Here is a 21,876-nt window from a genome sequence, read left to right as displayed (position 1 = left end):
ACAGATAAAAACAAAAATTTGTTGGTAAAGGCGTACTATCTCTTATAAGAATAGGAAAACTGGGATGGGCAGGACATCTGCAAGATCACAGCAGAACAACCCTCCTAGAAGAATCCTTATTATGTCACAACCTGTGGGAAGTAGAAATAGGGGTAGGCCAAAACTCAGATGGAAGGATGGTGTAGATGAGGATGGGAGAAAAATAGGCGCAGCAAACTGGCAACGGTTGGCAATGGATAGGACTGACTGGCGTAATAGACTTGGGAAGGTTGAGGCTCTTTCATAGGGCTGTAGCACCATTGATGATGATGATGATGTCAAAAATGCACAATAACTACTTCTTAAAACCCATTAAATTTCATTTGCATATCTCAACTGGTTTTAGAGCAATAAATAAATCATCAGTTTGTAGGAAAAATCTCGACACCCCGTATCTCGGAAACGAAGCATTTGCGGACATTATTTTATAAAGCAAACCGACATTATTTTTTCACGCAGAATTATCCCTTAAAGTTTGTCATACTTATTTAAAACACCATGTATTGATGAAAAACATGGCTAGTTGTTAAAGTACCTAACTTTTTTATTATCAGGTGTATTTTAAATATGTCATAATAAGGTTTCACAATTAAACATTTGTCTGTGTCTCTGTATTCTTTCTTCATGGTTTACCTCGAATATTGAGTTTAGTAATGTTCCTGGAAAGTCTCGAGTTTGACGTCTTTTTATTGCTAACGTTAGTGATTCACTAACCATTATTGCTCGCATAGTGAAAGCCAAAGGGGAGTATTCTGTAAATTTCCGTTAAATTTAAGAGGCCTCTAAAATTTAATTTTTAACAGTCCTCTTCTCCTCTTAAACTTTTAGGTAAAATTGACATTATACAAAAACATACACTCAACCAAACTTACATGGAATCATCTGATATTTTTCTAAATGCTAAATTAAATTTTCCTCCATCGCATCTCTCAGGAGCCTAACTACAGGTTATAGAACCAAATTAATATACAGTTGAGTCCGCGAGTCTTTACCCGTGCGTCATCATTTAAAGCATACGAAATAAGTCGGAAATTTACTAAACGCAACGGCAAATGGATATTATTCCGATCACGAGTTATTATAAAGTTTGACGTTATCAAATAAATAGAATGTCAAATTTAAGTTTTGCTTTAAAATTTTGGTGCATAATTACAGCTACATTTGAAGTAGCTTAATAAATTATTTTATTACCATTGATTAATAAATAAATAAACAATTTATACAAAAAATTCAATAACATATTTTCTTTTTGTTATTTTATTCACTTTGGCGGAACCTTAAACACAAGCATTTAACTGTGTCAACAATGAGGTTAGCTTTGTACGTCGTCAAAATTTATCTTAAAATAACATAAACTTATCACAACTATATATTTTGTATACTATAAAAAACTTCAAAATGCAAAAATTTTACAAAATAACAGCAACAAATTCAACAAACTGACAGCCACAAAAGTAAACAAATCAAAACGTCAGAAATTGTACTTAAAATATGTGAAGACATCCCCAATCGTCTTTCTGTGTACCTATCTCTTTTCAATACACTGAGTCTAAATCGTTCATAAAAATAACATGTGTTTTTACTTAATAACGGGCGGCAGCTGGTTTGTCATTAATTTCATGCGTGGAAGAGAATTATGCTAAATAAAAAGTATGTGTTTTATCTCACCAGGTATTAATGACGCACGGGTAAAGATTCGCGGACTCAACTGTACCTGCGAGCTATTAAAGTTGGTTGGATGAAAATTAAAGGATTATTTTTTATCGATTATAATTTCTCCCGAGAACATGACAATTCCTCTGTTATACAGGGTGTAACAAAAATACAGGTCATAAATTAAATCACATATTCTGGGACCAAAAATAGTGCGAATGAACCTAACTTACCTTAGTACAAATATGCACATAACAAAAGTTACAGCCGTTTGAAGTTACAAAATGAAAATCGATTTTTTCGAATATATCGAAAACTATTGGAGATTTTTTATTGAAAATGGACATGTGGCATTCTTATGGCAGGATCATCTTAAAGAAAAATTATAGTGAAATTTGTGTACCCCATAAAAATTTTATGGGGATTTTGTTCCCTTAAACCCCCCCAAACTTTAATATTATTAAAACTTTTTTGCCTCTTACTATTTTTTCGATAAGGCAGTTTTTATCAAGTTGAGGCTTATTTTTCAATATGTTTACATAAAAATTTTATGGGGGTTTTGTTCTTTTAAACCCCCCAAATGTTTGTGTACGTTCCAATTAAAATATTACTGCGGTACCATTAGTTAAACACAGTGTTTTTAAAACTTTTTTGCCTCTTTGTATTTTTTCGAAAAGGCACCTTTTATCGAGATGTGACTTCTTTTTTAATATGGTTCAAAATATCCCCAAAAATGTAAATCATAAATAAATGTTCATATTATTACCAAGTCTCCATAATCGTACATAACCATATACAAATATATGGTGAATTTGACAAATATTCGAAATATCTCGATAAAAACTGACTTTTCGAAAAAGTACCTACTAAGAGGCAAAAATTTTTAAAAATATTGTGTTTAACTAATGGTACTACAATAATAATTTAATTGGAACGTACACAAAAGTTTGGGGGGTTTAAAGGAACAAAACCCCCATAAAATTTTAATGGGGTGTCCAAATTTCACTATAATTTTTTCTTAAGATGCTACTGGCATAAGAATGCCACATGTCCATTTTCAATAAAAAATCTCCAATAGTTTTCGATGCATTCGAAAAAATCGATTTTCATTTTGTAAATTAAAAGGGCTGTAACTTTTTTTATGTGCACATTTGTACTAAGGTAAGTTAGGTTCAATCGAATTATTTTTGGTCCCAGAATATGTGATTTAATTTATGACCTGAATTTTTGTTACACCCTGTAGTTATGAACAAATCTGACAGTTTTCGTTCTCACCCTCTAAGTACACGAATTCGTTAATCATCTGATTTTACACATCCTACTTTCGTTTGAAAATACCTAACGCACTTTTCCAATTTTCAATGTTCCAGTTTCGGTGTTTAAGACACCAATTTACTTGATTAATCTTATGCTGCCTGGTTATCTCGATATCCCGTAACGTTATCTTGCTATATAGTCCTTGGACACGACAACTGTTCTTGTTATCGTTTCAACTAAAATATTTACACCTATAGCTTCCAAAAGCTACAAGCTTCAAATACATAGTGATTCCATATAAGTTTGGTTGAGTGTATAGAAGATCGATAAAACAAAATTTTTAGTAAAGTACATAAAAGGTTTTTAATTAAATACGGCAACGTCACACGTTGATCGTGTTTAAATTACTTTTAACGTAGAAATTCACTAAAAACTTACTGTCGGTGGTCAAAAAGCTTAAAAGCAAGAAGAAAATTATTGAAAGTTCGCTGAAAATAATGTTTGATATCATTTGTGCTCGTTCTTTGTTGAAAAATAATATTTCAATTTATTTGTTTTAGTTCTTTGTTGATATTATTAGAGAGATATCGAAACCGTCGTTTGGTAATAAAAGATCCTTTATTTTGACACTTTTGACATATAAGCATGGTTATTTATGTCAAAATAAAGGATCTTTTATTAAAGGACGATGTAAAATAGGGTTTCGATATCTCTCTATTTAAACCGAAAAAGGTTTCTAAATGTTGAAGTGAGTAGCTGGAAAGAATCGCACATATCTCGCATTATCCTTTGTTGTAATCTGAATTCAGCTCTACAAAAAAAAACAAAAATTTGAATTTTTTATAGGTGTAGATTGTAAAGTAAACTGAGACTTACCTTCCATTATTATTTATTATTTCTTTAACTAAGTTTTGCCAAATACACCGTAAAAAGCAATTGTCTCCTTGTTAACTTTTAATAAAATTGTTTATCTCCACCATAAATAACAAACTATTAATCATATAAACATAACCAAACAAAAATAATCGAAACCTAAAAATAAGTGTTGACATCCTCCAAAAGTTCTGTTTATAGCGGGTTTTGATGGTTTAGGTTACGATTTTAACGGAAGCGTAATTTACAAAGATATTTTTAGCGGATGCTAAAATTTTACTATTTTTTGAAAAATCACAATTGCATATAGCGCCCCAAAGACCCTCATCGCTCCTAGAACCGCATACTTCCAGTCAGGCATTTCCTCCTTTCCCACAGTGTGACTCACACAGTCTGACTCACATATTTGCCTCTTATCAAAATGTATTCCCCCTGTACCTTTAACTTAAACATCCTTCCCTCTTATCTTTGTACAACAACGTGTAAGTCCCCCTTCTTCTGGATTTGGGTGTTCCAATGTTGGGCATTATCCTCTCCATCTCCGCCGCACTATTCGCAGCTTTCCGAATTGCTTCTCTCACATGTTCCCCATGTTCTATTCTGGTGTTACAGCACTCTCAGGTACCTGTTTCTTGGGCGTTAGACACATTGTAGTTCCTCCCTTTGCCTATTCCTTTTTCCCCTTCAGAATGATGACTTGCAACCTGGCAACCTTCCGAACCCTTTGTTTGGGATCTGGCTCATCCTGCGAAACTACAAGCACAGCGAGGTCATCCGCGAATGAGAAAGGGGTTATACCCTCTCATTATTAACAGTTAATAACCTTATCATATGTTAGGTACCACAGCGTCGAGTCCAAGACAGAACTGAAGCATTGAATATTCATACCATTTCCCAGATTTAGTTTTCTCGCACTCCCTTCTACTCTAAATCTGAAAACCTTTCTCCCTAGTCAGTGTCTTTGTCCACATCAAGTAGACATTGTACTGTAGAGGTGCCTTTGCAGCACTTCTATAAGAACACTGCAGATAGGAAATACCAACGTAGGAAAACCACTAGAACTAGATGAAAGTTTGGGATATTACAGAATACATTCAAAACTAAAATCAGACCAAGAAACTTTCAGATCACCAATATACATTTCTCAGCTCATTTTATTTTTTATTGGTGCTTAAGGGGGGGGGGGTATAGTATTTTTGATTATTTTTTCGATTTTTTTATTGGCTTATTCGATTGTAAATATTTTCAAGAGTATACCATTAAAATTTCGAGTTAATCCGAGCAAAATTGACGGAGATATGAATATATACAAAAATTTTTTAGTATTATTGACAAAACTACATTTTTTTTAAACGCGTTTTCTGAAAAAACATGTTTTTTTGAGGCGGTGTACATCATAACTCAAAAAGTAATGCACCGATCTTTCTGAAATTTTGCACACTTCTTTTTTAGATATTTTACTAGGTAGTAGTTTTTGCTTATTTTAACATTTTTTTTGTTTATATTACCATTTTTCTCTTTACCAAACACTTTTTTTGTTTTTTGTTCGATTTTTTCACTTTAAAGTTATACCATGAATTTAAAAATCAATATAATCATAAAAACTCGACGTCACTACCTCAAGAAACTCTTAAACTAAAATAATCTTTTTGGTTTATATGTTGTAAATGATTCTGTCCGAAGATATAGTGTACACCGCAAATCATCTTCTTTTTTGGATCGTCTACTTAAAAATGACGCCACTGCTTCATTTTTTAATATTATTCAATAAAAATTTAATTGAATAATCTTCAAGTGTTAATCTTTAAGATATCCTTTTACCCATTTAATTTAATCCCACCACTTTCAAGGGAAAACGTTTTAAAATTATGCAAAAAAAACGCAGAATTAACTATACCCCCCCCCTTAATAATAGTTTTAATGTCCGACTGGTCTATTATTTGACAAATAATGACATTATTTCGAAGTCTATTAAGTACGATATAACGCCCAAGGGCGTGTTATTGAAAAATAACGCCCTAGGGCTTATTCAATTTAAATAACGAGTTAAAATACTGTCAAGTTGACAAATAAAACTCTAAGTAAAACTATGGTTACCACAATTACGTTACGACTATTTCTGGTAAATGTACTTATTTGAAAACTTTAGTTCAAAATTCATTAAAATTTTTTGAATATAAAGAATAATTTAGTCGGACACTAAACGTTGAAGGCACCACGGGTATTATAATAATATTGCTTTCGGTCAACGTATATACCTGGGGCCGATGGCCCTCGGTCTATACACCATTGACCTCAAGCGTTATAATATCCTTATAATACCCTTGGTACCTTAATAACTATTATACTTTAGATTAACACACATTTTTTTTTATTTTTCAGGGATCTGAACTTCAAACGAGGCGATGTCATTATTTTGAAAAAACGTATCGACACCAATTGGTATCAAGGAGAATGTGGAGGAAAACAGGGGGTTTTCCCATTGAGCTATGTTCAGGTAAAACACTCAAATATATAATTTAAATGATAAAAATATTAAGTAATTGCAAAATTTCATTTAGATATCTTTAAAAAATTGCTATAATTATATTAATATTGCGTTGTGACACAAGACTGTACAGCTATCAAGAGGAATTCATTTTATTTGTTGTAAGAATTTTAATTGAAACAACGAAATTATCAATTTTAGCATTATTTGCTTTACATCCTGAGATAAGATAGATATTAGTGGAACATTATTCACTCAGACTCCTCTTCACTTCCTGGCAGTACTAGGAATATATACTATGTAGATGTTACCATTGATAGAAACACTCAGTATACGAGTATATTATATCACGGGGATTTATGTCCCTATGTAGAATAAATACAATAAAATGACAATTTTTCATTAAAAAAAAACTTATTGGGATATTTATTCTAATATATTTGGCCTTTTCTAATTAAATTCCATATGCAAAAAATAGAAAATACAAATAAAACGATAAAATTGAAATATCTCGGACATATTACACGTGGAGAGAAATACAACTTTCTCCAATTGATTATACAGGGAAAGATTTAAGGAAAAGAAGATTCATACATCAAATGAATTTTTCAGAGCAGTCGTCTCTAAAGTCCGAATAGCTATGATGATTGCCGACTTAGGTCGCGGACATGGCACTTGAAGAAGAAGATTTAAAAAAATGATAGGTATTAAACGAAGGTAGCAATGTTGTATCTTTAAGTATTTTGCTGCATGGGGCATCACAATCAAAGGAAAAATATTTCCCAAATATATTTCTTCTACTTTATACAAGACACATTTAGAGGTAACACAGACGGGGCGGCGTACGTCGACTGAACCCCCGCTGAGATGTCGATAGCGACGCATCCCTTACTATACTTTGATGCAGTAACACACACCAGACGCTCTTAAAATTTTCGATGCAGCGGCTTTCTGGCGACATATCCTGGAACCCATCCACCGCCAATTGGTTTTATGACTTCGACGGCATATCATAAATGCGTGTATCGTGGTGCAACACAGACGTTTCAGCTGTTTTCTAGCGAACTCTGTAGTGAGTGTTGTCAGATCGTGTTTTTATGATGGGAAATACACATGTAGAAAAATTAATTAATGAAATTCAGATGATACCAGCTATTTGGGATATGCGTATTGATGAATATTCAAACAAAATAATAAAAAAACCTTATTTATTATTATTTATTATTTTATTTATTTATTTATTATTTTATTTATTATGCTCTACAGGTCTTGTATTTACAATTTTAGATAATACACTTTATGCTAATAATTTATATATAATTTTATTTGATGTCTATATAAAAATTGCTGAACTATGGTTCTCCACTATCCTATTTTTCAGCTCCTCTTTCCAGTGTGTAATTTCCATCGATACTACACCTTCCTGAAACTTTCTTGCCGTTTTTTTCTTGGTCTACCTCGTCTCCTAGTCCCAACTGGTCTTCTGTGCAGTACCATCTTTGGCATTCTTCCCTTATCCATCCCCTCGACATGACCTGCCCACCTGATTCTTTATGACTTTGTGTATCTTGTTACACTTGGTTCCTTGTAAAGCATCCTTAATTCTTGATTGGTGCTTCTATGCCAGCCGTCTTCTGTATCTGTATTCTTTCCCCTGAAAATAGCTCTTAGCACGTTCCGTTCTCAACTCTATATATTTTTTTCTTCTGTTTTATTTAGCACCCATGTCTCACATCCGTAGGTGGCTGTTGCTCTTATTACGGTTTTGTATATTCTGGTTTTCGTCTTTCTCGATACGGACTTTGGCTTTAATTTGAATAATTTTTTTAATCAATTTAACACCTGTATTTGCTCAGTGGCGTACCATAGAATGGAATACCTCTTAGTGTTATAAATAGTTTTTCTTAGGTGATATGCTTTCCCTCATAACGGTGTTATTTCTTGAACACGGCTTTTTAATACTCACTAATAACTCCTGAAAAGACTATTTAGACATTCTTGTAAAATTAAAAAACATCTCTGGGCCTTTATTATATTAATTTCGTTAATATAATGTGTAAAAAATCCCTTATAATTTCGTTCCTTTATGATCGGATGTATCCAATACCTGCGTTTCTTTTTTTCTTTAATCTAAGATCTAAATAAACTTGTATTTATTACAAAAGACAAATCGTCATAACTTTCAGACATCTTATCGTTCAGCAGCCAACACGCGACTAAATTTGGCAACAACGAAATACAAATACTTTAAATCGTAGCATAGCTGCCGCTGTTATACCGCGCCATGTGTTTTACGCTGTATCGACGTCGCTTCGACGCGCGCCGCCTGGTGTGTCCTTGCTCTTACACTTCTTTATAACATATTCATTTTTTTATTCGTTCATTCAACTTAAATCCTTACATTAAACTGAATAGTTAAATAATCCCAAATATATCTTCTTTTTTTTAGATAATAACCCCTGTTCCCAGTCATATACCACAATGCAAAGCATTATACGATTTTCGTATGGCAAACGACGAAGAAGAAGGATGCTTGTCATTTAATAAAGGAGATATCATCAGTGTCATTAGGAGAGTCGATGAAAATTGGGCAGAAGGAAAATTAAATGGTAGAATTGGCATATTTCCTTTAGCGTTTGTCGAACTGAACAATTTAGCTAGATCTTTAATGAAATTATCCACAAAGTGAGTATAACCCATTTTGTCTTTTTTATTTTATATTAAAAACTGTATTGTCTATATAAAGAATACACTGACAAATAATCAGGGTTCGGACAAATAATCCCCGGATAAATAATCCCGAACACAAGATCTCCACAAATTATTCCTGCATAAAAAGTCCCCAGACAAAAAATCCCCAGACAAACAATCCCCGGACAAAAAATCCCCGCAAAAAATTCCGGACAAAAAATCCCCAAGAAATATTTGCTGCCAAATAGTGCTCAAAAGTTTTCCCGTGAACGCAATCGAAGCAAATATTTTTCAGCCTCAATGCATGAGAGTATAGCAATCGCCATGAAACCGCTTTTCGGCACGAAAATAATGATAGCAGTTAAGATTAAGCATGAATAATTGTAATTTCGATTACCAAATTTCAAATTCAAATTCGAAAACTTCAAATTTTACATGACAAAATAGTGTGAGTTTTCTCAAAAATCATGGAAAATATGGGGAATGAGTTAAAGCTGTGGGAATCATGTAATTATTCACTTAAATCTTTTGCTCACTGTGCTTTGAATAACTCTGTTCAAAACCTCGCCTATTCGTGATGATAACTGCTGGTCCTGAAAACGATAATTTTGATTGTAATGCAAAAAAAGAATGTGTGTGTGTGTACTTTGTACGCACGTAAGAAGTTATACTTCTATTATATGATTTCAACGAAATAAATATACTTAAAAGTTTATTTGTATTTTATTTAATTAATAAACTAATTTTCATATTACCACTTTCAAAATTTTTTTATTAAAACAACACCAAAAATTAAAAAAAAGGATAACAATCGTCCGTGTCAGGATTTGAACCCGGGACCTTCGGGTTATGTAGTCGAATGCACTACCAATAACCCACCAGGGTTTTGTTTTTACGGCTTCTGGGGCGTAATTACAAACGACGGTGACAAATAGATCAAGTGAAGTATTAAATATAAAAATGTTTAAAATACTTATTATCTTACTCCCAAGGAAGACAATTCCAAAGACACAAAAATTATAATAAATATATTTACTAAAAACACTAATATATTATTTTCAAACCTTAGTTGCGCTGATACATACATAAATTGGATGATTTAGCAACTAACAACATACTGTCGGTATGCGCATGCGCCAGGGAATGTAAAATTTCACCCTCGTGCCTAAAGAAGTATAACTTCAATAAACCTGTTCCTTTTTGTAAACTTAACGTCAAAAATAGCTAGGCCTTCCGCACATGGGTCGATCAAAAACACGTCTTCGCGCGTCTTGCTTGTCTTGTACGGACCCTGCGGCACAAACGAATGCTATCCTCACACTAGTCGATTCAGTTTAGTCACATCTTCCAACCAGGAAGAACGCATTTTTATATATCAACCAAAACGATTATTTCGATCTGTGAAAAGTACGTTATTGTTACATTTTTAGTATATGTAATTTGTAAACAATGAGCATTATACAATTGAGAGTATTTTTCTACTTCCCCAACGAATTTTATAATAAACACCTAGAAACAGAAGTTCAATGCTTCCAGAATTTTATATTACAAACAATATATTTCCACAAAGCTACTAGTACCACAATCAACGAACATAACTTCACCGATCTTAAAAAACCAAAATTTAATTTAGCACAAAAATCAACAAAAAACGAAGGAAATAAATAACATAAACTTACCTCCATGACTGGAAACATGCGTCTCACTCGAACTTTCTCGTGCGCTACCGATCGCAAGGGACGAGAGTCCTAGACGACCACTAAACGCCCCGTATGCGGAGCTCAACGCCACAACGAAGGAACTTGGGTGTTGGGGAGAGACCTACGCGACTGGACTCAAGTTTACCACTTCGAGCGTCGACCCGTGTGCGGACGGTCTAGTTTCAATTAAATGTAAACAACATTTCAAAAAACTGCTTCAAAAGTTTTCAAAAGCTATGTCAAAAACCTGTAGTCTGCGTCTTCATAACAAAGCTAATCATTTGTAATAGCGCAAAAATTTGTATGGCTGCACACAGATCCTCAACGGATTCTGAAAAACATTTACGTCGATTGCGTTCACGGGAAAATTTTTGAGAACTATTCGGCAGCAAATATTTCTTGGGGATATTTTGTCCAAAAAAATTGTGGAGATTATTTCTCCTTAATTTTTTGTGTGGATTTTTCTTCCTGGGATTTTTTTGTCCAGGAGTAATTTGTAGGGATTTTTGTCATAGCCTTTTTATAATCTTACATATGGTAAAGGAGCCCAAGCGGGGATTTTTGCAGTTACTCGAGAGCGTCAGATTATCATATGGGTGAAACCGTGTACCCTGTAAATGTACCCCTACTATATAGGGTGAGGCAGATAAAGGGCCTATTAGAAATATCTCGAGAACTAAAGGTAACCGAAATATGAAAATTGGAATAATGGGGTTTTGAAGACTGAACTAATTAATGAAAATATTTTCATCTACTTGGTACTTTCGGTTATACCGGAAGTTGCTTATAACTTCGTTTTTTTAAATGGGACACCCTGTATATTTTGACATTTTTGGATTCTCCTCAGTTTCTTCTTTCTTAAAATATAATGTTTTGTTACATTATACAGGGTAGGTTAAAAGATAATTATGTTTTCTTATTAATTTCGTAGCAATATTCACACCCTGTAGGATTGTAGTAGTTTGACATAATAAACTCTATTTATGTTCAAATGATCTTTAATATAGTCTACTATTGTTAACAATTATTAGTATAGCTAAATTTTTAATTTTAGTATACAGGGTGGGTCTAAACTCGTAATGAGTATTTTCTGAGTTTTCTTAAATGGAACACCCTATATTTTAGTATTGTAATGAAATAATATTTCATGGTACTTTTTTATTTCTTAAGCATTCCCTATACCTAACTGCTTTAATTTGTGCTTAATTGTTAATCGCACGAACAATTTTAACTTCGATGGTATTTTGACAGTTCAACCATTATTGGCAATTTTAAGTATCAGTCTAGATTAATATGTATTAATTTCCAAAAAATTATTTGTGATTGAATATTTCACTGCCAACCTAATACAATTTCACATATTTTGTGTTGCAATTAATGTTTTGCTTGAATCACCAATAACTCACAAATTAAAGCAGTTAGGTATAGGGAGTGCTTAAGTAATTAAAATGTACCATAAAACAACATTTCGTTACAATACTAAAATACAGGGTGTTCCATTTGAGAAAACTCAGAAAATACTCCTAGTTTCCTAGTTTCGACCAACCCTGTATACTAAAACGAAAAATTTAACTATACCAATAATTCCTAACAATAGTAGACTATATTAAAAATCATCTGAACATAAATAGAGTTTATTATGTCAAACTACTACAACCCTACAGGGTGTGAATGTTGCTACGAAATTAATAAGAAAACGTAATTATCTTTTAACCTACCCTGTATAATATTACAAAACCTTATATTTAAAGAAAGAAGAAATCGAGGAGAATCCAAAAATGTAAAAATATACAGGGTGTCCCATTTAAAAAACGAACCGGTATAACCGAAAGTAGCAAAGAGACCAAAATATTTTCATTAAATAGTTCACACCTCAAAACCCCTGTATAACAATTTTCATGATTTTCTTACCTTTGGTTCTCGAGATATTTCTAATAGGCCCTTTATCTGCCTCACCCTGTATATTGGATCTTAATAAGGGAAGTTCGTTAAGGGGGGCCCGAAAAAAAAATCTATCCTTAGAAAATCTCGAAAACGTCAGATTAAGATAAGGTAAGTTAAATACATGCAGAACAGTTTATATTTTAAAAACTTGACGATTTGAGTGGGGCGTAAGGAAATTAGTGAGTCACAAAGTTTCATAAGAAAAAAGCGAATATTTCGAGAAATAAACGTCAGATCGAAAAACTAAAAAAATATCTAAAAGAAGAGAAAAGATTTTCAGATTTGATTACAGTACAGAGCCTCTACTATGTGCTTATACGTATTTCGGAATAACCGTTTCCTCATCAGAGCACCTGGGTAGAGGCACTGAACTGCAATCAAATCCTTGCATCTTTTCGGGATAATTATCAAAATAATTACCAAAGATACTACTAGCACCATCTATGAATCGAAAGTCAAATAAGTCGGAAATAAAATTTGAAATTATTTATCCTCTGAGCTTTTTAAGTTGGAAAAATAAAGCATAACAGAGTGGCGAAATACTCGACAAGGGAAATCTAAAATTGCATTTCATGTCCTGTCATTCACCATGATAATAATTTTAGCTAATTATATCCTTTAATATCGACAAAAGTGAATAAAGTATAAAGTAAAAGAAAAGATGGTTTAGATTTGATTACAGTACAGAGCCTCTACTATCTGCTTATACGTATTTCGGAATAAACGTTTCCTCATCGGAACACCTGGGTAGAGGCACTGAACTGAAATCAAAGCCACTCTGTTATGCTTTATTTTTCCAACTTAAAAGATAAGAGGATAAATAAATTCGAATTTTATTTCCTGACTTATTTAACCTTGAAAAATACCTGTTCAATGTATTCAATATTTTTGAAAAATCTATCGAATGACACCAAACACGACTCCCCGCGGAGGTGGGATGGGGGGTTACTTTAAAATCTTAAATAAAAGCCCCCATTTTTTTATTGCAGATTTGGATTCCTTACCTAAAAATAAGTAAATTTTATTCAAGACATTTTTTCGAGTTATGGATAGATGGCGCTATAATCGGAAAAAACGATTGTTAGGAATGGAAAATTAAATTAAAAAATGGAAAGTCCCCACTCAAGAAAATTCATTTTTTTTGGTTTTAGGATCCTATCTTCACAACCCAATAGGTTCCCAAACCGGTCGAGTAACTGCAAGTTTAGCATACTTTCCTCCCCTACTAATAGTCTTTGTATTCTTTACATGTTAAAAACATTATATCTTGATTGTTTTAGTGCTCAACCGGGCCCTTCACGAGTGGCGCCCCCTACACCAACATCTGAAGACACGTCGCCTCTGATACCAACGGATCACACCCGCAACGTCATACCTCAGCAGGTGCAACAGCAGCCTCCTGTGCCGATGGCGCGTGCTCCTGTACCAAATCAACAACACGCTCCGCTCGCTGCCTCCGACTCGAGTTCTACTTTAAGTTCGGGCACTTCGGGAGGCACGTCTAACATATCTTCTGCTAATGCCTCTTCTGGAAATACTTCATCGAGCTCGAGTAGTCCTTCTCCGTCGTCTCCCGCTTCCCCTCCGCCTCCAAAAGGACAGCAGACACTACCACCTAAAAATACCATGAGGTAAGTATTTTGTTCTGCTTAAATTTTTATCTGGAATTACTCTCTCAAATGGAAACAGTAAGGATATTACTCTTGTTTTCTGGAGCACGTGAGGACTATTGTTCCCGATAACTCGAATTATTGGAGCTAGAGGCGAAATTGGAGTTATTGGACGTATTGGACCTAGAGGCGAAAAACAACAGCCAGAGGAGCTTGGACTGATCCGGTACCTGATATATTACGGCTGACTTACCAACAAACAATAACCTAACGCTTGAACAATCGGCTTTATTAGACGGAGAAGCAGCGCTGAAAAATCTCTTTGAATTTACTAAAGCTAGATTTTTCACAGTTGATTACTGTGAGTGTGTAGAGAAACATACTGCGGTCGGTCAAGCGAAACGTAGAACAGGGGTTACTGAGAGGGTATCAAAGTTGCTTTCCTACGAAGGTAATTAAATCCATTTACTAAGGCTGTAAATCAATACACACATTCTAAATTAAATATAAATAAAAGTTATTATAGTCGGTCAGCTGTATGACGGGACAGAGCCGGTCGGTCGGCCCCAATAGTCGATTGAGGAAATGAAGCATTTTGGCTCGCAATTTTTTCGTCCAGCGTGGATTTACTTGAAATTTTCACAGAAGGTAGGGAATAGTCCAAGGATCATTTTCTATATCATGCCGCTATCATACGCTAAAACCTTGGGGGGTGGTTGCCACCCCATCTCGGGGGGTGGTTGCCACCCCATCTCGGGGGGTGGGAATTTTTTATTACATGTTAACCATGTAATTCGATGGAAAAAGTGATTCTAAGAAAATGTTTTTTACATTTTCTTCGTAAAACTAATATTTTTCGAGTTAATCGCGCTTGAAAATAACGAAAAAATCGACGAAAAAATCGACTTTTTTTAGAGGGTTCTTTGAGAATACCTCGAAAAATATGCATTTAATCAAAAAAACTGTAGATATCAAAATTGTATCTTTTAGTAACACAAACCAAATTATTTTCCAATAATATCTTTAAGACCAATACAAACCGAGATACGGCATGTTAAAGGTTAGCTTTTTTCGTCAAATGCATAATTTGAAATATCCAAAGCCAAATAATGGGAAAAATTTGCATTTTTCGAGGAAAACTTAAATAATCTTTTCTCAAGTATACAATTAGACCTTTCAAAAAATAATAATAAAAAGTTTCTAGCATGAAAATTAAGCGACTTATAATCAAAAAAATGTCGGTACCTGCTTTTCTCTACGAAAAAATCAGTGAAAACGACCTTCCTAATTCAAAATTGGTCTTCACCTTTCTGTAGTTCCTTTTATATTTGTATTATCAATACACTCAAGGAGCTTGACCTATTTAAAATGCCTAATTTTGGAAAAATTGGAGTTTAAAGAAAAATTGATTTTTTGCAATTTGGTATTTTTCACCTTTTACTTCAAAATATCTCCGAAAATACTGAAGATACGAAAAAAATTATAAACTACTAAATTGTAGCTTTTTTAATGACTAAAATTACCCTGTGCATAGATTTTCATTACAGTGAATATAGCTGTTTAAAACCTCTATTTACCAGCAAACACCCCCTTATTCGAGCCCTTTAAACCTGCCCCAATTAAAAACTAAGGGATCTTACGGAATTTAATTTACACAGTCTCATAGCTCTTTAAAAATCCTACAAAATCATTTTTGAAGAAACTTTTTATCGCCAAAAATATATAGAATATTTTTCGAGGTATATATTCTCAAAAATCCCTCTAAAAAAGTCGATTTTTTCGTCGAAAAACTGTTATTTTCAAAGCTCGAATAACTCAAAAATATTAGTTTTACGAAGAAAATGTAAAAAACATTTTTTTCTTAGAATCACTTTCCATCGAATTCCATGGTTAAAATGTAATAAAAAAATTCCCACCCTTGAGATGGGGTGGCAACCACCCCCAAGGTTTTAGCGTATGATAGCGGCATGATAGCGGCATGATATAGAAAATGATCCTTGGACTATTCCCTACCTTCTGTGAAAATTTCAAGTAAATCCATGCTGGACGAAAAAATTACGAGCCAAAATGCTTCATTTCCTCAATCGACTATTGGGGCCGACCGACCGGCTCTGTCCCATCATACAGCTGACCCACTATAATAAGTTTTATTTATATTTAATTTAGAATGTGTGTACTGATTTTCAGCATTAGTAAATGGATTTAATTACCTTCGTAGGAAAGCAACTTTGACACCCTCTCAGTAACCCCTGTTCTACGTTTCGCTTGACCGACCGCAGTATGTTTCTCTATACACTCACAGTAATCAACTGTGAAAAATCTAGTTTTAGTAAATTCAAAGAGATTTTTCAGCGCTGCCTGTTGGTCTATATGTTCCAGTTTTGAAAGATCATTAATTATTTTATTTTTTTTATCATTATTCCCGGTTATTTATAGCGTTCTTCGCCTTTCGGTTCCCAGTTTCCAGCTTCGTCGGTCGTTCCATTCGCCAGGGTGAAGATTCCTTTCCGACATTGCCGTCTGAATTCCGCCTAACCAGGATTGTTTCTGCCTTTCTTTCTTCCTTCTTTCACTTGGCGTCTATTTTAAAATTTGTTTTGGCAGCCTGTCGTCGTTCATTCTTTCTACATGACCATACCAGATCAGTTATCTCCTTTTTTAATTTCGTCTATGATGGTTGATTTGACTCCCATTATATATCTGATTTGGTCATTTTGTATTCTTTCAAGCCTTGATTTTCTAGCCGATCTTCTCCAGAAGTCCATTTCCGATGCAAGTAGGCGTCGTTCCAGGGATTTAGTAAGTTGCCATGTTTCGCATCCATAGAGCACTATACTTTTAAAGATGGAAATTGGAAAGAAATCCTTTGTAAAAGGTATAAAATTTTTTTATTAAAAATCCCTTAAAAGGGCTACATCACAACAAAACGTTTTCGATTTTTATAAAAAATCATCATCAGTGTTCGATCTAAAAATAAGTATAACCGATTTAATGAATATAAAGTTAGTATTTAAATTTTGACAAAGGTTAGAGCAAGTTGGTTATACTTACAAACTGGATGCTAGCCGAGCCACAAAAGAAAAATATTTGGGTAAAAACCCTTTACATAAAATATAGATGCCTTAAAAGTGCATACTTCAATAAAAAGGCCTGTGATGGTCACATGGCAAACAGGATAATGCCCTAAGGTAAAGTATACAGGTTTCCCAACACGTGGGGTCCAAATTGAGTTGATCACATTTCAATGACTTAATGGCAACTGAATGCGAAATGAGTGATGTTTCTGAAAGGTGTCAAAAGACAGATGGACAACGTGACGTGGAATTTACCCTGTATTACGACAGCCAACTAATTGTTAGTAAAATATTTAATGAAAATTTACATAGTAATAACAAACATCAACAAAGTTGTGGCTATAATTACATTTAAGTAAGTACCTTGAATATGTAAGATGAACGTGGAGTATGAAATGATTTTTATAATGTAAATAGAGAATTAGCCAGAATCTATGCAGCCACCTATACATAATTCAAAGGTTGATGAATGCGGTTCCTATTCAAATTGAAGTAAGTCCAACTGTGCTGTTGAAAATTTAATTTACTATGAATTAAAAGGAGTGTTTGGTTTAATTGTACTAATGGCAGAGTAAATTAGAGAGTCTGTAGTAAATGGAAGTCTTGTCACAGTTGGACTTACTTCAATTTGAATAGGAACCGCATTCATCAACCTTTGAATTATGTATAGGTGGCTGCATAGATTCTGGCTAATTCTCTATTTACATTATAAAAATCATTTCATACTCCACGTTCATCTTACATATTCAAGGTACTTACTTAAATGTAATTATAGCCACAACTTTGTTGATGTTTGTTATTACTATGTAAATTTTCATTAAATATTTTACTAACAATTAGTTGGCTGTCGTAATACAGGGTAAATTCCACGTCACGTTGTCCATCTGTCTTTTGACACCTTTCAGAAACATCACTCATTTCGCATTCAGTTGCCATTAAGTCATTGAAATGTGATCAACTCAATTTGGACCCCACGTGTTGGGAAACCTGTATACTTTACCTTAGGGCATTATCCTGTTTGCCATGTGACCATCACAGGCCTTTTTATTGAAGTATGCACTTTTAAGGCATCTATATTTTATGTAAAGGGTTTTTACCCAAATATTTTTCTTTTGTGGCTCAGCTAGCATCCAGTTTGTATGCTCCAACTTGCTCTAACCTTTGTCAAAATTTAAATACTAACTTTATATTCATTAAATCGGTTATACTTATTTTTATATCGAACACTGATGATGATTTTTTATAAAAATCGAAAACGTTTTGTTGTGATGTAGCCCTTTTAAGGGATTTTTAATAAAAAAATTTTATACCTTTTACAAAGGATTTCTTTCCAATTTTGTGATTGATGGTATACAGCCAACTACAGGAAAACTTTTTCTTTTCCTTGTGGATTTTTAAAGATGGAGTTAAAGATGAGATGTTTTCTTTGCTTAGGTAGTTCTTTTGGCCATAGCATCGGGTTTAGGCATCCAATCACCCTTTTTCATTTGACGATCCTTCTATCTCTATCTCTTTTTCGGCGTGCCCACTCTTGTTGATTGTTGTTCCCAAATATTATACTCCTCACAGTTCTTGATTGTTTCATGTTCGTTAACTATTAGATCTTCTACTTCATTCCCGATGCATAAGTATTGCGTTTTGTTTCTATTTACAGATAAGATATAAATTTAAAAAAAAGAACGTGTGTGTACTTTGTACGCACGTAAGAAGTTATACTTCTATTATATGATTTCAACGAAATTAATATACTTTAAACAGTTTATTTATATTTTATTTAACCTTTAACTACCCGCGCATCAAGTTATAACATAACTACACGCGTGGCGTACTTTGTACGCCACAAGAAAATACACTTAAAAAACAGCGGATTTGTTTAATTTTTTTTGAAAAAATACACTTAGTTGTTTGTTATAAACCTTATTCGGCATCAGTGAATACTTGGAGTTCCTTTTCAGTAAGCCAATTGGGATTTATAACTGGAATCATGGAATAACTGGATTCCATGATAAATAAAATTACTAATAAAAAATGTTTTTAAATGTGATTTTTTACAGGAGAAAAAGTATTGTTTACAAAGAAAAATATATTTTTTGCCATAATGACTAAAAAACAATTAAAATATATACTTATATTACGACTTATAGTAATATAATCCTGGGGTATATTGTCCACCACCGGAAACAACAAATAATAAAATGTAAATTACGATCTTTCCAGAACGCCGATTATAACGAAACTAAAACCAAATTGTAAAGTACATTCCAGTGACAGGTTAGAAAAATAAGCAAGGTCAAAAATTAAATTTTTAAATATATTTCCAGTAGAATTCTTATATCTGGCGTACAAAGTACGCCAGCGCGTGTAGTTAAAGGTTAAATATTAAACTAATTTTAATACTTACTACTTTTCAAAAAAAATTATTAAAACAGTACCAAAAATTACAAAAATAAAAGAATAAAACACACACAAACACATTGAAAAATGCCACAAATGATTTCTGAACAATAATTGTCGGAAAAATGTTTAACTAAATACGTATTTTCTGAAAAAAAAATATAATAAATATACTTACATTCATAAAATATATAAAAAACAAATAAATAAAAGTTTCTATTGGGGTTCGAACCCGCTTATGTTTGCGCAATTAGTATTGAAATTAATTCATCTTACATTTCTACCCACGGATACATCTGCATCATGTGGGAAGATCGACGAACTAAACGGTTTAAACTTTTGACAGTTCTTAATTTAACCAAATTATTTTGATTTTTGTAGAATATTGAAATATTAAAATACAACAAAACATAGAGTAAGAAAACAATATATTAGGTGAATATTGACAGAAATTTTGATGGTAATCAAATTATGTAAATCAAAGCGTTACATGCTATTTTGATAGGTTCATTTTAAATTTTCCAAATAGGTAGGTACCTATGTAATTTTTATTAGGATACTGAAACATTTACAATTATTACGTACCTGTCGCTTTTAAAAACTATTTAAAAAGTCACTACAATTATAAACTTGCTTTTTTCTCTGCCATCACAACAATAAAAACTAATATACACAACATTTGTTTATCCATAATATCCAACAATTATTGACACATGATTTTAACACCCAATACGATCCCGTATAACGTTTGAGCGACTAAATATACTGTCATATATAACGATAATTTACTAATATACTGTCGGTGTGCGCATGCGCCAGGCGATGTAAAAATTCACCCTACTGCCTAAAGAAGTATAACTTCAATAAAATAAGGCCCAGTATTGAACCCTGGAGTACTCCAATATTTAACACACTCTATCGACAACACCCTATCAACCCTCACAATCTGCACCTTATCTTTCAGATAATGATTTTATGAGCTCAATACCATGGGAACAAAAGTTACATTTTTCTAATTTCTATAGGAGGATTTCATGGCTGACCAAGTCAAAAACCTTGCTTAAGTCACACAAAAGGACTGACCTAAAATAAAGCTTGTGAAATGACTCTGTAATATACAATATAAGGTTTCTTCTTCTTCCATCTGTATAAATAGGCTCAATGCCTGTTTTACTTCGGTTTTTATATTTTATATAAGGTTAAAAATACCTAAAACTGTATTTTTATTTTTGCGAAAAGCAAATTGTCATTCAAAAAACATATCATTGACCTCAACAAAATCTACTGTTTGTAGTGTTAAGCACTTTTTCACAATTTTCGAAATAATTGACAGCTGTGACACTGGTCGATAATTTTCTGGCAGGTTTGAGTTCCCTTTTTTGAAGATGGACAACTTATTGCTTTTTTAAGGACAGATGGAAAAACATGTTTTTTGATGCAGATATTAATTGGCTTAGAAAGTGGAATGATTATGATATGTCTTATTGTTTTGATCAACTTTACATTCGTCGAAGATTGTCACAGCTGTTTTTATTTTTTAAATTATTCATAATATCCCGTGCTGTGTTGATAGTGACCTCTGAGCCTGTGAAAAGTAATGGAAGATATTTGGACTGATTTTAGGAGGTTGACTAGTATTTTTCTTAACACCATGATTACTAGAATTCCTGATGATGTTATTTTTGCCGTGATATGTCCTCTCAATATGTGGTGAACGTTTCTGATTTTTAAGCTGTTCTAAAAAGTGCAGTTGATAACGCATAGCTTTTAAGTCGTTGCTAAACCAATTAATTTTATTAGTTTGATCGGCCCTTACTTTATACCTTTTCTCTGGGAAAGATTCCAAATAAGCTTGTTTCAGAACATTCATAAATCTGTAAACTTCTCATTCGTAGTCACTTCTCTCAAATTCACAAAATCCCAACGTATTTGAGATATTCGATTATGAAACAGAAAGAGGCCTCTCTGTGTAATTGGCCTGAAAGTATTTTTTTCTTCCTGATACTTATCTACTTGATGCAATAAAAAAACCAACCTGTTGTCCTTGTGGTCAGATAAACTAAGTTCACATATTCCAGCCATCTCGGATTGTATCTCAGAATCCAGGAAAATGTTATCAAGACAGTTTTCTCCTTAAGTCGGTTCAAAAATTG

The 21,876-nt window shown here is 33.2% G+C and overlaps 1 protein-coding gene across 5 annotated transcripts in view; it reads left to right on the top strand.

Annotated features, from left to right (window-relative positions):
- LOC114331950 (E3 ubiquitin-protein ligase SH3RF1) overlaps nucleotides 1-21,876 on the top strand; it is an 81,957-nt gene that overhangs the window by 24,350 nt on the left and 35,731 nt on the right. For all 5 annotated transcript variants that reach the window (XM_050647827.1, XM_050647830.1, XM_050647829.1 and 2 more), the window contains exons 2-4: nucleotides 6,205-6,319; nucleotides 8,760-8,995; nucleotides 13,926-14,276. In XM_050647827.1, the coding sequence (XP_050503784.1) occupies nucleotides 6,205-6,319; nucleotides 8,760-8,995; nucleotides 13,926-14,276 (702 nt within the window). The remainder of the gene's footprint in view (nucleotides 1-6,204; nucleotides 6,320-8,759; nucleotides 8,996-13,925; nucleotides 14,277-21,876) is intronic.

Source organism: Diabrotica virgifera, chromosome 3 (genome assembly GCF_917563875.1).
Source record: "Diabrotica virgifera virgifera chromosome 3, PGI_DIABVI_V3a".
Taxonomy (NCBI): domain Eukaryota; kingdom Metazoa; phylum Arthropoda; class Insecta; order Coleoptera; family Chrysomelidae; genus Diabrotica; species Diabrotica virgifera.
The sequence above is the reverse complement of the archived record's forward strand: the minus strand, read 5'-3'. Positions and strand labels throughout refer to the sequence as shown.